General features: G+C 41.9%; 3 protein-coding genes across 4 annotated transcripts; 2 read left to right on the top strand and 1 right to left on the bottom strand.

Moving 5' to 3' along the window:
• LOC115683846 (zinc transporter 1) lies at window positions 1–1,892 on the top strand. The gene is made up of 2 exons (XM_030608481.2): window positions 1–726; window positions 1,269–1,892. Exons 1-2 carry the CDS (start codon window positions 81–83, stop codon window positions 1,658–1,660), a joined length of 1,038 nt encoding a protein of 345 aa, XP_030464341.2. The 5' UTR covers window positions 1–80; the 3' UTR covers window positions 1,661–1,892.
• Window positions 1,893–5,641: 3,749 nt separating this feature from the next.
• On the top strand, window positions 5,642–8,337 carry LOC115683841 (laccase-17-like). The gene is made up of 6 exons (XM_030608478.2): window positions 5,642–5,801; window positions 5,933–6,084; window positions 6,179–6,423; window positions 6,552–6,677; window positions 6,808–7,770; window positions 7,864–8,337. Exons 1-6 carry the CDS (start codon window positions 5,703–5,705, stop codon window positions 7,992–7,994), a joined length of 1,716 nt encoding a protein of 571 aa, XP_030464338.2. The 5' UTR covers window positions 5,642–5,702; the 3' UTR covers window positions 7,995–8,337.
• Window positions 8,338–11,000: 2,663 nt separating this feature from the next.
• Window positions 11,001–11,750, bottom strand: LOC115683849 (small polypeptide DEVIL 13-like). 2 transcript variants are annotated; one of them, XM_056309952.1, is made up of 2 exons: window positions 11,339–11,750; window positions 11,001–11,270 (listed from the first exon to the last, which is right to left on the bottom strand). In XM_056309952.1, the coding sequence occupies exons 1-2, from the start codon at window positions 11,668–11,670 to the stop codon at window positions 11,240–11,242; spliced, it is 363 nt and encodes a 120-aa protein (XP_056165927.1). In that variant the 5' UTR covers window positions 11,671–11,750; the 3' UTR covers window positions 11,001–11,239. The 2 variants fall into 2 exon arrangements, with proteins under 2 accessions (XP_056165927.1, XP_056165926.1); XM_056309951.1 differs by having other exon boundaries at window positions 11,001–11,042; window positions 11,132–11,749.
• Window positions 11,751–14,953: the final 3,203 nt, after the last annotated feature.

The raw sequence follows: 14,953 nt of genomic DNA, 5'->3' as shown, positions 1-14,953 counted from the left end.
CCCAAATCAGTTCTCTTCTCGTCAATCACCTGTATACATCCACACAAGCCGCATTTTGATCAAAACCCAATAAGTTTGTGATGAAATTAACCTCTTCACCCATGGCTTCTCCCCCATCTCTAGCAACTCTCAAGTCAACCCTCTTCTTCTTCGCCGTCCACCTCTTCCTGCACTTCCCCCTCTCCACTGGCCACGGCGGCAGCGACGGGTCCCCCGGCACCGGCGCCACCCCGGACTTGCACGCGAGGGGCCTGATCCTGGTCAAAGTATGGTGCCTCGTCATCATGCTGGTCACCACCTTCGCCGGAGGCGTGTCCCCCTACTTCTTCCGGTGGAACGAGGCGTTCTTGCTGCTGGGGACGCAGTTCGCGGGCGGGGTCTTCCTCGGGACCTCGCTGATGCACTTCCTGAGCGATTCGACCTCGACGTTCGGCACTCTGACGGACAAGAGCTACCCGTTCTCGTTCATGCTGGCGTCGGCCGGGTACTTGCTGACGATGCTCGGGGATTGCGTGATCGTGTACCTCACCAGGAAAGTCGCCGCCGTAGATTCAGCTAACAAAGTCGGAGTCGCAGAAGAAGGAAGGTTGGATGAGGGTAATCAGAGAGGGAAGGAGGATGTGAATCCCATGTTCTTGCAAACGACCTCTCTCGGGGACACGATCCTGCTCATCTCGGCTCTCTGCATTCACTCCATCTTCGAGGGCATTGCAGTCGGAGTTTCGGGTAATTAAGTTCAATGAGTTCGCTGTATAATACTTTTTTGCACGGCTAATTACTAGCTAATATAATGCTTAGTATGCGTATCATAGTCTACCTTTGGTGAACATTCTGCATTAGAAAGCAGCTAAATACGAGGACGGGACTAAGCTATTCGTAGCTAAATGTATCATTTTATAAACACACATATAAGCTTCGCCAAGCCTTCGGGAGCCCAGCCCAAGGCTTGATTTTGACATCATCAAAGATGTAAATACTAGGCATCAGGTGCATCTAGTTCATTTAACCTAGTAAGATCACATCAAATTATAATTAGGTGAAATATAGGGTAGAAATTAATTAGGGTTTGCAGCATTCAGCTTTTGTTGGTTTTGATTGCTTGTGGATTGTATGTGTTCAATAGCCAAGAAAAAAAGTGCTCCCTTCTAAAGTATAAACCATAACAATTGATGCATTTCGAATTATTAATTAATATGGTATCACGGAACTTTTCTTGACACAACTTTATCATCGTAATTAATTCGCATCTTCTGTCTTTGGAACGAAAGAGACCAAGAGTGAGGCATGGAGGAACCTGTGGACGATATCGTTGCACAAGATTTTCGCGGCCATCTCGATGGGAATCGCCCTCCTCAAGATGCTACCGAAGAGGCCGTTCCTAACAACCGCAGGGTATTCCTTTGCGTTCGCCATCTCCAGCCCCATCGGGGTTGGAATCGGGATTGCCATCGACGCGTCGACGGAAGGCCAGGTCGCCGATTGGATCTACGCCATCTCCATGGGCCTCGCCTGCGGGGTGTTCGTCTACGTCGCCATCAACCATCTCATCGCCAAAGGGTTCAAGCCTGAAAACAAGTGCGTCTTCGACACTCCTTTCTACAAGTTCCTTGCAGTGCTTCTTGGGGTGGCCATTATAGCTGTTGTCATGACTTGGGATTAAAACGCCTCTGCCTTTCATTTGCGTGAGCTTTTATTTTGTTTGTTGAATATTGTCCAGAAAAAGGGCAAAAAAATCACCAAAAAGTACGTTCCTCTTTTTCTTGTGTATTTGTGTGCGATCGATATTCTTGTCATATGTACAACTTCTGGGATCACTTCCGATTTCATGTGTGATCAGACTATTTGGTTGGATTACGTGTTTGGGAATAAAACTTGAGGAGTGATCAACTGTACCTTTTGTTAGTCTTCCATTAGAAGATGAAATTCTTGTAAGAGAAGAGCTAAATTAAGTTTCGAGTTTGAGCTTATCAAGGAACTCCGATCCAAGTAGGAATTCTAAATCCCAATAGGATATGTGATTTGACGTTCGAACAAGCTAGATGGAAATAATTTCTATATTGAAATTGGATTTCTACTTAGAGTCGACATGTCATATAATAACATATAAAAACAAAACTCTACTAAGTTATTACACACTAAGGCAAACAAGAGGAGTCTTAGAGTTTTTTCTCTGTAAGTTTTTTAAGCAAGTTATCCATGAGAGAATGTGATATAACATTTGTGGGTTTGCTTTGGGTGTATTCTACGACTATGAAACACTTCAACGATTGAGCGATTATAGCTTTGTAGTTTGCCGGATTTGTAATGGATTTCTTTGCAGTTAGCTGTCCTCGTAGAATAGGTATTGATACTCGGATCAAATCAAATTTCCAGCATCCTTATCATTCATCATTGATTTTTCCAGTGATTTTTTCTTCTCGCACTAGACTGGAATTGCAAAATTCGTTAATTTCCACATTACTTCACAACAATTAGTGATAAAGCTAATGTTAGGGTTTCTAGAGTTAATTTGGAACATTTGCTTGTCTGATCACTATCTAGAAACGTTATGTTTGGAATTATCTAGAGTCATGAGAAGACAACATAGCTTACGATATAGCACAAGATTTGGTTAGTGGGGTAGTGATGAATGCAGAGGGTTTGGAGATAGCAGATGGATGAGTCGTTCCAAATCGAGATCCAACGTTCGGAACCGTTGATGTTATCATTACAATGAGGTAGAGCACTATAGAAAAGATTGTCAAAATTATAAGAGTAAAGAAGTTAAGATGAAGTCTGCAGGCAACAATGACAACAATGAGTAATATGACTAGGCTACAAACGTCGACTCAAGGTTGAAAATTGTAAATTATATCTCGAGATTGAGCTAATCAAAGAAATCCAATCAAAGTAGTAATTCCAAATATGAATAGGACTTGTGGTTTTACGTCTGAACAAGCAAAGAAATAATTGCAATACGTTCCCAGTTTGAGTCTACATATTGCTGGAAAACATATAAAAGAAAATCCTAGTCAGTTATTTCACACTAGAGCAAATAACCTATGCATGTGTTTTCTAAGTGTACACACTAGATTATGAGATAACACTTGTTGATTTCACATTGAGTGCATTTTAGGGCAAGGAACATTTGAGTGATGGAGCGATTGTAACTTTGTAATCCTTCAAATTCATAGAGAAATAACAGTGGCTTTCCCCAAGGAGTGGATACTAACATTGGGATTGAATCACATAAATCTCTAGTATTCTTGTCGTTACTCGTTGATTTCTCTTATAATTACTTCTTATCATATTAGACTTAGATTGCAAGATTCGTTGGCTTCCATGTTACTTCAAGACAACAAGAATGATTAATAATTTTATCAAATGTATGTATGTTTTTATATACATATTTATGTTGCAAAATAGATGAAGACGCATTAATGAACCTTTGGAGTGATGAACCATATTTTGTTTAAGATCACTCATACTCGCACTGGAGAAAGTTTGGACCAGTTGGGGGCTTTTCCTCATGCTGTTGACCTATAAAAACTCTCCAACTAAATAGTCCTTTGACATCAAGATCCTGATATACAAACGAACACTTCAGCTAGAAGAGGAATTACATGAAATCATCAACTACTCTAATAATGTGCACTTTTGCATATTGATATTTCATGAAACTACGTCTTACGGCTTTGTGAAATTTTAGGGTGCGAAGTCTAGAAACAAAAAACTAGGGGATGCAAAGTCTTGATTTTAAAAGTAGAGAATGCAAATTGTCACTAGCTAGCAAAAAGAATCTAATAGAGAATTCTTGTAATGTACCTAATTTATTAACCAAAAGAAGCTTAACCTATACTTTCTAGTGTAAGCTAAGGGATAGTATTGGAGTGAGCTTTCTAATGTTTCTTACTGTAGATCATGTGTGGGTATCATGTGTGGGCAAGTTGAAACTATACTTCACGTTCTTAGAAAGGCTACCGATCAAATACGACATTGGATTGTACCGGCTAACTTGTGGAGGACATTAAGGAGTTGAACTTATTTGTGCACCTAATCCGTACACTTGTTCTCGTACCTCACTTGTTTAGACAATTCCCAGAATCTTAAGTTGAGTTATTGTTACTTAGACTCGTTTTGCTAAATCAAGTTAATCACATGTCAAGAAAAAAAATGAGAACTACATTATAAAATTCTGAAAAGGTACAAATAAATTTTTATGAAGTATTCCATTCGCGATGATTGATTCTTTTCACCACGTTATTCGTAGAACTATTATAACGCATCTTTCAAACTTCTATTACAGCCCAGATCATAACCAAATTACTAGGGAAGCAAGCCTTCTTTCTAAAACATATACTTCAACATCTACACACCTATAAACTTCTGTAATCTTATCTTACAGTCGATGAAAAGATGTCAACTTTGCATGTATCTTACTTCAAGAAACTAAGGGAGCAGTGTATCAGTGTCCGTAAAAGAGCCACAAGTTGACCGGCGCAATTTGCGCAGCAAGTATCCGACGGCAAGATCAAAAACAGTACACAACAAGAACTGTAGTGGGTGCAACTACGCAATCTCTGTCGCTGTATATGACAAACTTACACTCACCTTAACCGATGAAGCAGAACCTCGAGCAAGCCCATCCTAAGGAAAATGCAAATTTTCTTCCTATCAGGTGTTCTAGCTTCCCAGTGAAGCTTGCGAGATTGATTAGTTCGGTCGTTAATTTTTTCAGTGTGAGAACGAACCGACGAGAGAGGCGCTACCTAACCGCCCACCCTATCATTGCATTCCATTCTGTTGCTTGAAAGAAAGGTGGGTCAAACGTCCTCTTCTCATGGCTAATTTTCTATCGAACGGATGCAACGACTTTGGAAGCCTCCGGTTGTAGACCAGGCCAGGTTAGGGTTTTGTGTCTGTTGTTTGCTTGGTTAAGAAAGACGCATGCACCAACCCATTGGCGTTACAATCTTCCATGTTGTCCCAAAGGGTGTTGTTAACATGGACGGAATGATGATTAACATGAACGTTAAAGTGACTTAACAAGATGGATTGACCCGACGACGATAGGAGTAGGAGATTTGGTGGAGGTAGACCCCAAAGCTTCGAGAGTTTGTCTTCTTCATCAAGGCTTAACGGTTCAACAAGGAAGTCGTTCTTGGCATATATAGCCAGCTAAAACACAGCTGATGATAGAGACTGGCGTACCTCCACGAGATTCCACATTTCTATTTACTTATGCAATATGAATTTTCGAATATTAACTTGCTTATTGGACCTACAATATCTCCGATACCATGTAAGTGATGGATCTGTTCATGAACTCTCCATTGCCTTCAATAATGGTAAGAAGAACCCCAACAATCGTAACACCGAATTATAGAAACAAGAATGGTAAAGCATGTAATAACGGTAAATTCTGTCAAAAATCTTTTTGACAAGTAATGCTTTTCTGCAGATAGGGGTTGGCGGTCGTAGGGAAGACCAAAGCTAAGATATTATCTAATATAATGAATTACTCGACTTAGTAAACACTCTATAGTGATCATGTGGACCGACAGTAGGTAATCCTTTCTTTCTCACATCCGAAACCCAAATGAGCCAAACCAAACTCTCCACTATTCTCTCTCTTTCTCCTATATATACATAAGAACACCTTGTTGCCTCTCACAATCCACTGACGAGAGCCAAGCTCAAGAGTGAATTTGAGTTTCATAAACATGAGTTCTTCATTTCTCTTAGCTCTTCTTCTTGCAGTGATGAGCTGCTTTCTTCCCGAGGTTGCCCATGCAGGCATCACGAGGCAGTACAAGTTCAATGTACGTTGCATTCATTCATACACTCACGATTTTAACGTTCTCTCTATACCTAACTGTGTTTGAAGGGCATCGTTATGTACTCTCCATCTGTGAGTTCATTAGAGCATGATGATTCTCTTAATGTGGTGCAGATAGAGATGAAGAATGTGACCCGGTTGTGCCACACAAAGAGTATGGTGACCGTCAACGGGAAATTCCCCGGGCCTCGCATCATTGCCAGAGAAGGGGACCAGGTACTGATCAAGGTGATCAACCGTGTTTCCAACAACATCAGCATCCACTGGTAATTAGGAGTTGATAATCACTACTAACATATATATGATTAAAATCTCTCATGGCAACAACATTAAATTTGATGAGCAAATTGACGAGCACAGGCATGGAATAAGACAGCTTCGAAGTGGATGGGCAGACGGGCCGTCATACATTACGCAGTGTCCGATTCAGACCAACCAAAGTTACGTTTACAACTTCACAATCACAGGCCAAAGAGGCACCCTCTTTTATCATGCTCACATCTCATGGCTCAGAGCGACCGTCTATGGACCGCTCATCATCCTCCCAAAGCTGGGCGTTCCTTATCCCTTTGCTAAACCCCACAAAGAAGTCCCGATCATCTTAGGTAAATAAATACCATCGAGTTCTTTAGCTTTTTCAATCAAGAGAACTCTGTTCAGTGAACGCATGAGATAATCTTGATAAGCACCAAATTATATCATTGAACTTTTTTCCGGGGAATACGAATTGCAGGAGAGTGGTTTAATGTCGATCCGGAGGCCATCATTAGACAGGCGCTCCAGACCGGAGGTGGCCCAAACGTCTCTGATGCTTACACTATCAATGGAAAGCCCGGGCCGCTATACAACTGTTCATCAGGCAATGGCAATTATAACAAACTTTATTAAACAAGTCCATTAACTTTTCAAGTGGAAAGAATAGAGTATCCCTATAACGTCGTTAACTAAATTTGATAAATCGACTGTTTTATTTGCTTGCACGCATGCAGATACATTCAAGCTAAAGGTGAAGCCAGGGCAGACATATCTCCTCCGTGTGATCAACGCTGCGCTCAATGACGAGCTCTTCTTCCGCATAGCCAACCATTCGTTTACCGTTGTTGAAGCCGATGCAGTCTACATCAAGCCCTTCAAGACCGACATCCTGGTCATCGGTCCGGGCCAGACCACCAATGTCCTCCTCAAGACTAAGCTGAACCCTCACAAGGGCACGTACCTAATGGCGGCCCGGCCCTACTTCACAGGTCAGGGCACTATCGACAATTCGACCACCGCTGGATTTCTCGAGTACTTCGAGTCCTCTCCAAATAATACTATTCCAAAGAACCTTACCCTATCTTTACCGACGCTACCTGCGATAAACGCGACCAACGTCGTCGCCAATTTCAGCCAAATGTTCCGCCATTTGAATAGCCGTCAATACCCCGCCCAAGTTCCCCAGACCGTCCAAAAGAGGTTTTTCTTCACAGTCGGCCTTGGAAACAGCCCCTGCCCAAAGAACCAAACTTGCCAAGGACCCAACGGGACCAAATTTGAGGCGTCGGTGAACAATGTCTCTTTCATCCTCCCTACGACCGCGATCCTACAGTCTCACTTCTTCGGAAACTCCAATGGCATCTACACCACTGACTTCCCGGTCACCCCCTTAATGCCGTTCAACTACACCGGAACGCCGCCGAACAACACATTCGTCAGCAACGGGACTAAGGCGGTGGTGCTCCCATACAACACAAGCGTCGAGCTCGTGATGCAAGGCACGAGCATTTTGGGCGCGGAGAGCCACCCTCTTCATCTGCACGGGTTCAACTTCTTCGTCGTCGGGCAGGGATTCGGGAACTTCAACCAGAGTAAGGACCCGGCCAAGTTCAATCTGGTCGACCCCGTGGAGAGGAACACCGTTGGCGTGCCGTCTGGCGGTTGGGTGGCTATCCGTTTCCTGGCCGATAACCCAGGTTTGTGTCATCAAAATTCTAATACTTTGAATATTGAATTCCTCTTACTCAAACTGATTTAAGCTGCTGCTGGTCTTGAATGAAAAAAAACAGGTGTTTGGTTCATGCACTGTCACTTCGAGGTCCATTTGAGCTGGGGCTTGAAGATGGCGTGGATCGTGCAGGATGGGAAGCTCCCCAACCAGAAGCTCCCTCCCCCACCGTCCGATCTTCCAATGTGTTGACCCTCCTTTGACCCCTTCTTCCCCCATCGGCAGTTCTCGGTTTCGTCCCCTGTTTCAATTTCAAACACTCCATCCAGCGCTTCCGCCCTAACTTATTTGTCGCTGTTCCTGCTCGGTGTCCAAGGTCGAATTCGGCATTTGAGGAATACATGTCTGTCTCTCTTTGCTTTCTTCTTCATGTCTGTTTTCCTTCGTGGGGTCCGATGAATTTTTGTTCCTTTACCACGGGATAGAGTGAAACGTAGATTTTGAGGGAATTTTGTATTTAGCCACAGGATGTGTCGATGCTTTGGTTGGAGCCTCAGCATTCAGCAATAAGCAATAATATTCCTCTTCATCTCTCTCTCTCTCTCTTGTAATATTTGTTTTGTTGGTTATTCCTAATCTCCAGCTACAAGCTATACCCACCGAAAATATTAGGTTGCAAGGTTTCCAAACTGGAATTTCAAGGACCCAGAACCGGGCCAGGCTTGGCTCAGTTCGAACGGGCTGGATCTTACTACTAAGAATGAATCTATTTTTTTCGCATGTAGTATTGGCCCAAAAAATGCATTAGACATTTCATTAGTAACTTCAAGGAAAATTATTCAAAAGTCGTAAACGTATTGCACTTTTATCAATCCAGTCATAAACCTTTTAATTGTGCTAATACAATCCTAAATATGTTTACGTTTTTTCAATTGAGTCTATTCGGCCAAATCGCTGATGTGGACGTCGGCCGTCCTATGTGGCACGGTTGACGCTGACAATTTTTAATATATTTTTTTTGGATGAGTGTACTGGAAGTTCTAAGACTTGTCGTGAAAGTGCAATTGAGTTCTAAAACTTTTAAAAAGTGCAATCAAGTCCTAAAACTTGTCAAATTGGTGTAATCAAGTCTTTCCGTTAACACCATCAATTAGTCTAACGGAAAATACTGACATGGCATTTTTAAATTAATTTATCTCCCATACGTGGCATTCATTTTTTTTCTTGAAATCATATTTAAATTAGATTAAAAATATAAAAAAGCTTAAATTTTATTATAAACAAAACTGGAAAAAAAAAAAGGAATGGCAGGGCCTACTGGTGGGCCACTGCTGCCTCGTCGGAGGGCCTGTGGAGGTCGCCTGCCTTGGGGGACAGTGGCCGCCCCTTACCAACACCAAGAGAGGCCTCGCCAGCCCAAGTAAGGGCCGATGAGGCTTGCCCAGATTTGGGTGACGTTGGTCCTCACCTGGGGCCAATGACTACCTTGGGCGACACCAGCCCTCACTTGAGGTCGACGAGGGCTGGCGAGGTCGTGGTCCCCAAGCGAGAGCCAGCGTCGCCCAGATCTGGGTGAGCCTCGCTCGGGGCAGGTGATGGTCGACCACCCTTGCCTTAGGGCTGGTGACCTTCGTCGGCCTCTTTAGTAATGGGTGGGGGCGACAGTGCCCCACCAGTGAAGCCCTCACCTAGCCCCTTGCCTGTGCCTGGTGATGGTTGGCCAGCAATCTCACTAGTTAGAGTTATAAAAAAAATAAAGAAAAGAAAAGAATATTAAAATATTATTAAAAATTATTCAAGTCAGCGTTGATCATGCCGTGTAGTATGACGGGCGTCCACATCAATGATTTTCGATCAAAATTGGTCGGATGGACTCAATTGGCAAAATATGAAAAGTTTTAGGATTGAATTAACACAATTAAAATATTCAGGACTTGATTGGAAAAAGTGAAGTATGTTTAGAACTTTTTGGACAATTTTCTCGTAACTTAATGAACTTTTGGTCGATTGGTATTTAGTAACTTCATATTTGGGCTAATTTCACTTTGGTCACACTAACATAACTTTTTACTAGCTAGTACAAAGTGATAAATAACCTAAGTACATAATGTCGAAAAGGATGAATGATGGCATGAGTCCTAAAACTTTATCTTGGTACTCTCAAGTTCTAAAGCCTACACGCTTCGTCCACTTTACGACGTCCTATGTAATTATCTTTTTCCTTTTAAATGACAAAAAAAAATGTCACGCAAATTTCCGTCCAGAAAAAAAAAAAAAACAAACGTATCAAACGGAAGGACTAAAATGTCAAATTTGAATAAGTTTTAAGACTAAATTGCAAGAAGATAAAGTTTTAAAACTAAAGCCGAGCCCCACACCGTTTTCCGAAAACGCAGCGTTGTTATCTTAAAAAGAAAAAACAAGAAGAAGAAGAGGAGGACCCGCTCGATCTGTATGGAATGTGCAAAAATATATTTACTTGAAAATCCGTTTTGTGAATTACGACTCGTCCCTGTCCAGGAACTCAAGAAGTGGACCACAACAGGAGCTCATCTTGGTGTGGGGGCCTACCTGTGTTCGCGCATGAGAACGACGCGTCGTTTACTTCGGCGATGCCACTACTCCTGTTTCCCTTTGTACTCCGCGAGAAACATCAATGCCTTAGAAACACACACAGTACACCACAGCCTCCCCCCCCTTATCTCCCCGAACAAATAATAAATACATTAATCACAGTAGATACATCGAATCATTCCATTCCAGTTGTACCAATAATGCAGCAGCAGCAGCATGTACAGCTGAGTAAATATTGCCCCTATGTTCAAACTTTGTCCACCCGTCTCGGCTCGGCTCGACTAGATCCGTCGGGCTAGTCGTAGAGGGCGTCGATTCGCGGTCGAACGCGTTCTTGATACATTGCTGCACAATCCCCACATCCTCTTCTACATCAATGTACGTAGCTTTCAGGCTCTTCCCAATGTGCATCCAAATAATCAAAATTGTCTTCTTTACTGTGGTAGTTCCAACATCTGAAAAAGGAATCTACCCTCTCTCTTTCTCTCTCTCTCTCTGATTTCCACATTATATATAAGAAAGAAAACAAAAGGGGAAAGGAAAAGGAAAAGAAAGAGCAAGAAAACACAAACAGTGGAAGAGATAACATGTAGTACGCACCGACCAGCTCCGACCATCTCTGAAACTCACAGCTCAATGATTTCACATGGGGCGAGCGAGCGCAAGAGAGAGAGAAAGAGAGAAAGAGAGAAAGAGATTGTTGATTTCGTCAATATCCTCAAAACCCTGACCCCAGATGCGTAACCCAAAAAGGACATTACATTGACGTACTTATACGTATCGTAATTCGCGTTTCTTGTCATCTCTCTACGTACCTACGTGACGGGCTCGTAGCGGACGGATCGAATTTAGCGATCTCTAGGGCCGAGTTCCTTCGCCAGATCTTTTACGAGAGCGAATGCCGGGTGTCCTTCGGATAAACTCTAAAATATGCTTCGGGAGCAATCGCGCGACCTGTCAAATCTCAAATGAAGCCGGATCAGTCGCCGTGCTTGTGCCAGCAGACGAGCATGGCGACGCACCGGCGCATGATGTAGAACCGGGCCTTCTGCTCCTTGGCGAGGTTGCTGTACTTGCGGGTCAGGTTCGACCCGCTCGCGCTCTTGGAGGACGAGCTCCTCGAGAGAGACGAGCCGTTGTTGTTACTGCTGCTGCTGCTGCCGTGGTGGTGGTTGTGGTTGGAGGAGGAGGAGGAGGAGGACGCGGTGTTCTTGAGCGAGTGGCTTCGCGGGAGCGAGGACTTGGAGGAGGAGGTGATCTTCTGAGAGAAGCTTCTGAGGAGACGAGGTTTCGAAGATGAAGACGATGAAACGCCTGTTTCTTTCTTGGAGATCTTGTTCCACCGTTCGTCCATGCTCGAGCTCGAGTGACTCTGTGAAGTGAAGAGAGAGAGAGAGAGACAGACAGACAGACAGAGAGTGTGTGTGTGTGTGTGTGAACGAGGGAGTGTGTTCTTAAGGAGCGATGCCTGTTCAAATGTCTTCCTTTGGGGCTATTTTCGCTTGGACTTTTATTAGATTCACCGGCACCGTAAAATACGGAGAGAGTATTATTGCATTTTTGTCTCTTTAATAACATGCAAACCAAAAGCTCATTTGCACTTTGAATTACATGTATTCTAGAGCATGCAATCACTTATTCTGCATTCAAAGAAAGATACGAACGGGATCATTTTACACGACAATCATTGAAGGGAAGCCGGTCGAAATCAATTTTTACCCCGACGGTACACCTTCAGTCTTCTTTATTAAGACAGGAAGTCGTCAAAGAACGGCCAAATCACAGCTCAGCACGCTAAATTTTGAGCAGTAATGAGTTTGAGTATGGTAACCCTAGCTGCATTCATTTTTTAAATGCAGCTAGATTTGGTGTTCGGATCTTAGCTATTTAAGGGTCCACATTAGAAAAAGGAGAGATTGATGAGAGATGATGGTGCTAATTTTAATTTACTAAAAAAGAGAAAAAGAAAACAGAGGGATGGGAGGGGCTTTTGGGAATAATTATTGAGTTTTTTTTGGCTAAAGGAATAATTATTGAGTTGATTCTTATCGACAATGTCCCTACTGCTTTCTTTGAGAAGTGGTGTTCAAATAGTAAGTAGAATGCTAGCAAAAAAGGGCATCTTCGTTTACAATGTTCAGTTTGAAATACATTCTTTTTGTATCTTATCACTTTCCATAGATTCAATCTCCATGTATTTTGGACTGCTTTAAGAGCACCAACTGCCATTTTTTTATTAGATTTTGGGTTTCTTTTTTCTTTATGGAGATGTTGGTACCTAAAAATGGGCAAAATAGATATTGACCATTTTGAGAAGAAAACATTGATTTTGTAAGAAATCGACCATATTAAGGAAGATATCAACATTACAATTGTAAAACGTGCAAGTCATGACAACCAAATTATGATTAGTATAGGTTTGGCCAACAGGAGGATTGATGAATGAGAACTGGCATTAGCCAATGTTGGCACCAAAATTCGACAAATTTTGGCATGAATTAATGGCGGGTATCAAAGAGGGGAATGAAGATTGGTACGTTAAGAGTTGTCGACATACACGTGGCACAAGTAGTCAGCAAACACTTCGCACAATGGGTTGGTAGACACGTGGCAAAAACAATTGGCATACACTTTGGCATAGGCGACTCACATACACGTGGAAGAAGTGGTTAGCATGATGCTAAACCGGTTAAAAGTATGAGAAAACTATGAAAATGGTTATTTTCTTGTCAAACGTTATTTCTAAAACATATGAGTGGTGGAGATCATGGTCAAACACTTGACGTGAAACGGTTGGCATGAACACCAAATTGTAACTAGATTTTGATACAAGTTGCATCCAAAACATGAGAACACTTCCAGTACGGGGGACACGTTTAGTCATGAGGACACATCCAAAACCCATACTAGCGCTTGGGGCTTCACATTCAGAATTTGGGGAACAAAGTCTTTAAACATAGAAGGGAGATCTCAAAGGCTCATGACTATAAAAAAAAAAAATAAAGTCCGCACACTCAACCAAATTGAAAGATTTTACCTATTTTATCCAAGTTTCCATTCATTTTCTTTTACTTTGTCAAACTCTTGCTTTCGTGAGTTTATTTGAGCTTTTGTTGTAGGTCTTTAGCTTTGAATCACTCATAAAGATAAACTTCGTTCAAGCTCCTTTCTAAGCTGTAAATCATTTAATCTTATCATAATACAAAAAAACTATGTATTTTCATATTTGCGGTTTAGTCTTCGTTGAGGAATCTTCCTTGAAGGGGCTAACACTTATTTGACGAATTCTGATAGAAATGGGAACACCGCAATGCAAACTTCTTTGTACATAATTATGCTTATCAAGCCACATGTTGCATGATGATTACCTATCATCAACTAAATGCATACGTGTCAATTAGATTAGCACCCTTTTTATGCTGATATTTTTCCAATCAGGATAATTTCCAAAAAAGTCATAAACCCTATTGTACTTATGTCAGTTCAGTCATAAACCTTTTAGTTGTGCCAATTGAGTCATAAACCTTTTTATATTTTGCCAATTGAATCCATCCAGCTAATTTTGATCGGAAAACACTAATGTGGCAGTCCAGTCAGTGCTATTTGTCGTATGTGATGTACCGGCGCTAACTTTAACAGCTTTTTAAAAATTTTCAAAATGTTTTTTTTCTTCTTCTTCTTCTGTTTTTTCTTTCCTTTTTGCCGATAGCCAGTCTCAGGGAATGGCCGGATGTGATCTCGTATTCGAAAAGAAACAGAAGGAAATGCAAGCAATCGAATTTTTACGGGAATATATAGTTTAATTTTTTACATCGACATTGGACCTAATAAATATGCAAATTTCAAATTTGATAAACTTTTTGCGACCTTTTTGATCTATTTAGCAGGCGAGTGGGTGGTTTAACATTTTCTTCGTCTCATGGGTCTCGATTCACGACGAACATCCTTCCTAGATCGGCCAAACCTTTTGTCAAAGGGAAAAAGCCCGATGGAGAAAAGGAAGAGAGCCAAACACAAACCTAACCCTAAAGGAAAAAACGTGACCTAACTTGAAACTTGAAAAATCAGAGAGTTCGTAAAATGTAGAGTCATATGGTTCGAGGGTTAACCGGGCTGGTAAAAGATGACGACAGACACCAAATTTTATAATGATGACGACAGACACCAAATTTTATCTTTCGTCGACGTAAATCATCTAAGTTGATGAGGACGGAAAAGAAAACACCCCTAAAATCTCCTCGAACTAAAATCGATAGACATTTTATCCGACTCGAAATTTCAATAGACATTGAGCGATCATAGGCACAGACCGATCCTGAGTTTTTCATGTTAACCTAATTAACACATTAGGTCAAGCGTGTATCTTATCTTGGATTAGTTGAGTCGTACATATATATTCGCCAGAACACACCACCACACGACAAGGAGGAAAGAAAAAATTGTACCAGTAAATAAAAACACGTACAGCTTTGGAAAGAAGGTGGCCATGGCCCCCAGGAATGCAATTTTTTTTTGGAATCTCTTGTATTAAGTTCTATGAGCATGGATTTGACCGGTCAAAAAAGCTCACATGCATTCGCACTGGTACAAACAACCTTAGCGTTCCCGATAGATACGGCTTTGCATTAGGACAAAAG

Source organism: Syzygium oleosum, unplaced genomic scaffold, assembly GCF_021117445.2.
Source record: "Syzygium oleosum isolate NSW1041296 unplaced genomic scaffold, Sole_v2.1 Sole_v2.03, whole genome shotgun sequence".
Lineage (NCBI taxonomy): Eukaryota > Viridiplantae > Streptophyta > Magnoliopsida > Myrtales > Myrtaceae > Syzygium > Syzygium oleosum.
Note: the sequence above shows the minus strand (reverse complement) of the source record. Positions and strands in the feature narration are given on the sequence as shown.

What these genes read in the sequence shown, in the direction of transcription:
- LOC115683846 (XM_030608481.2), top strand. Translation starts at nt 81, where the DNA reads ATGAAATTAACCTCTTCACCCATGGCTTCTCCCCCATCTCTAGCAACT. An exon ending in CATTGCAGTCGGAGTTTCGG is followed by an intron (nt 727 to 1,268) that starts GTAATTAAGTTC and finishes TTGGAACGAAAG; the next exon opens with AGACCAAGAGTGAGGCATGG.
- LOC115683841 (XM_030608478.2), top strand. Translation starts at nt 5,703, where the DNA reads ATGAGTTCTTCATTTCTCTTAGCTCTTCTTCTTGCAGTGATGAGCTGC. An exon ending in AGAAGTCCCGATCATCTTAG is followed by an intron (nt 6,424 to 6,551) that starts GTAAATAAATAC and finishes TACGAATTGCAG; the next exon opens with GAGAGTGGTTTAATGTCGAT. An exon ending in GCTATACAACTGTTCATCAG is followed by an intron (nt 6,678 to 6,807) that starts GCAATGGCAATT and finishes GCACGCATGCAG; the next exon opens with ATACATTCAAGCTAAAGGTG.
- LOC115683849 (XM_056309951.1), bottom strand. Translation starts at nt 11,670, where the DNA reads ATGGACGAACGGTGGAACAAGATCTCCAAGAAAGAAACAGGCGTTTCA.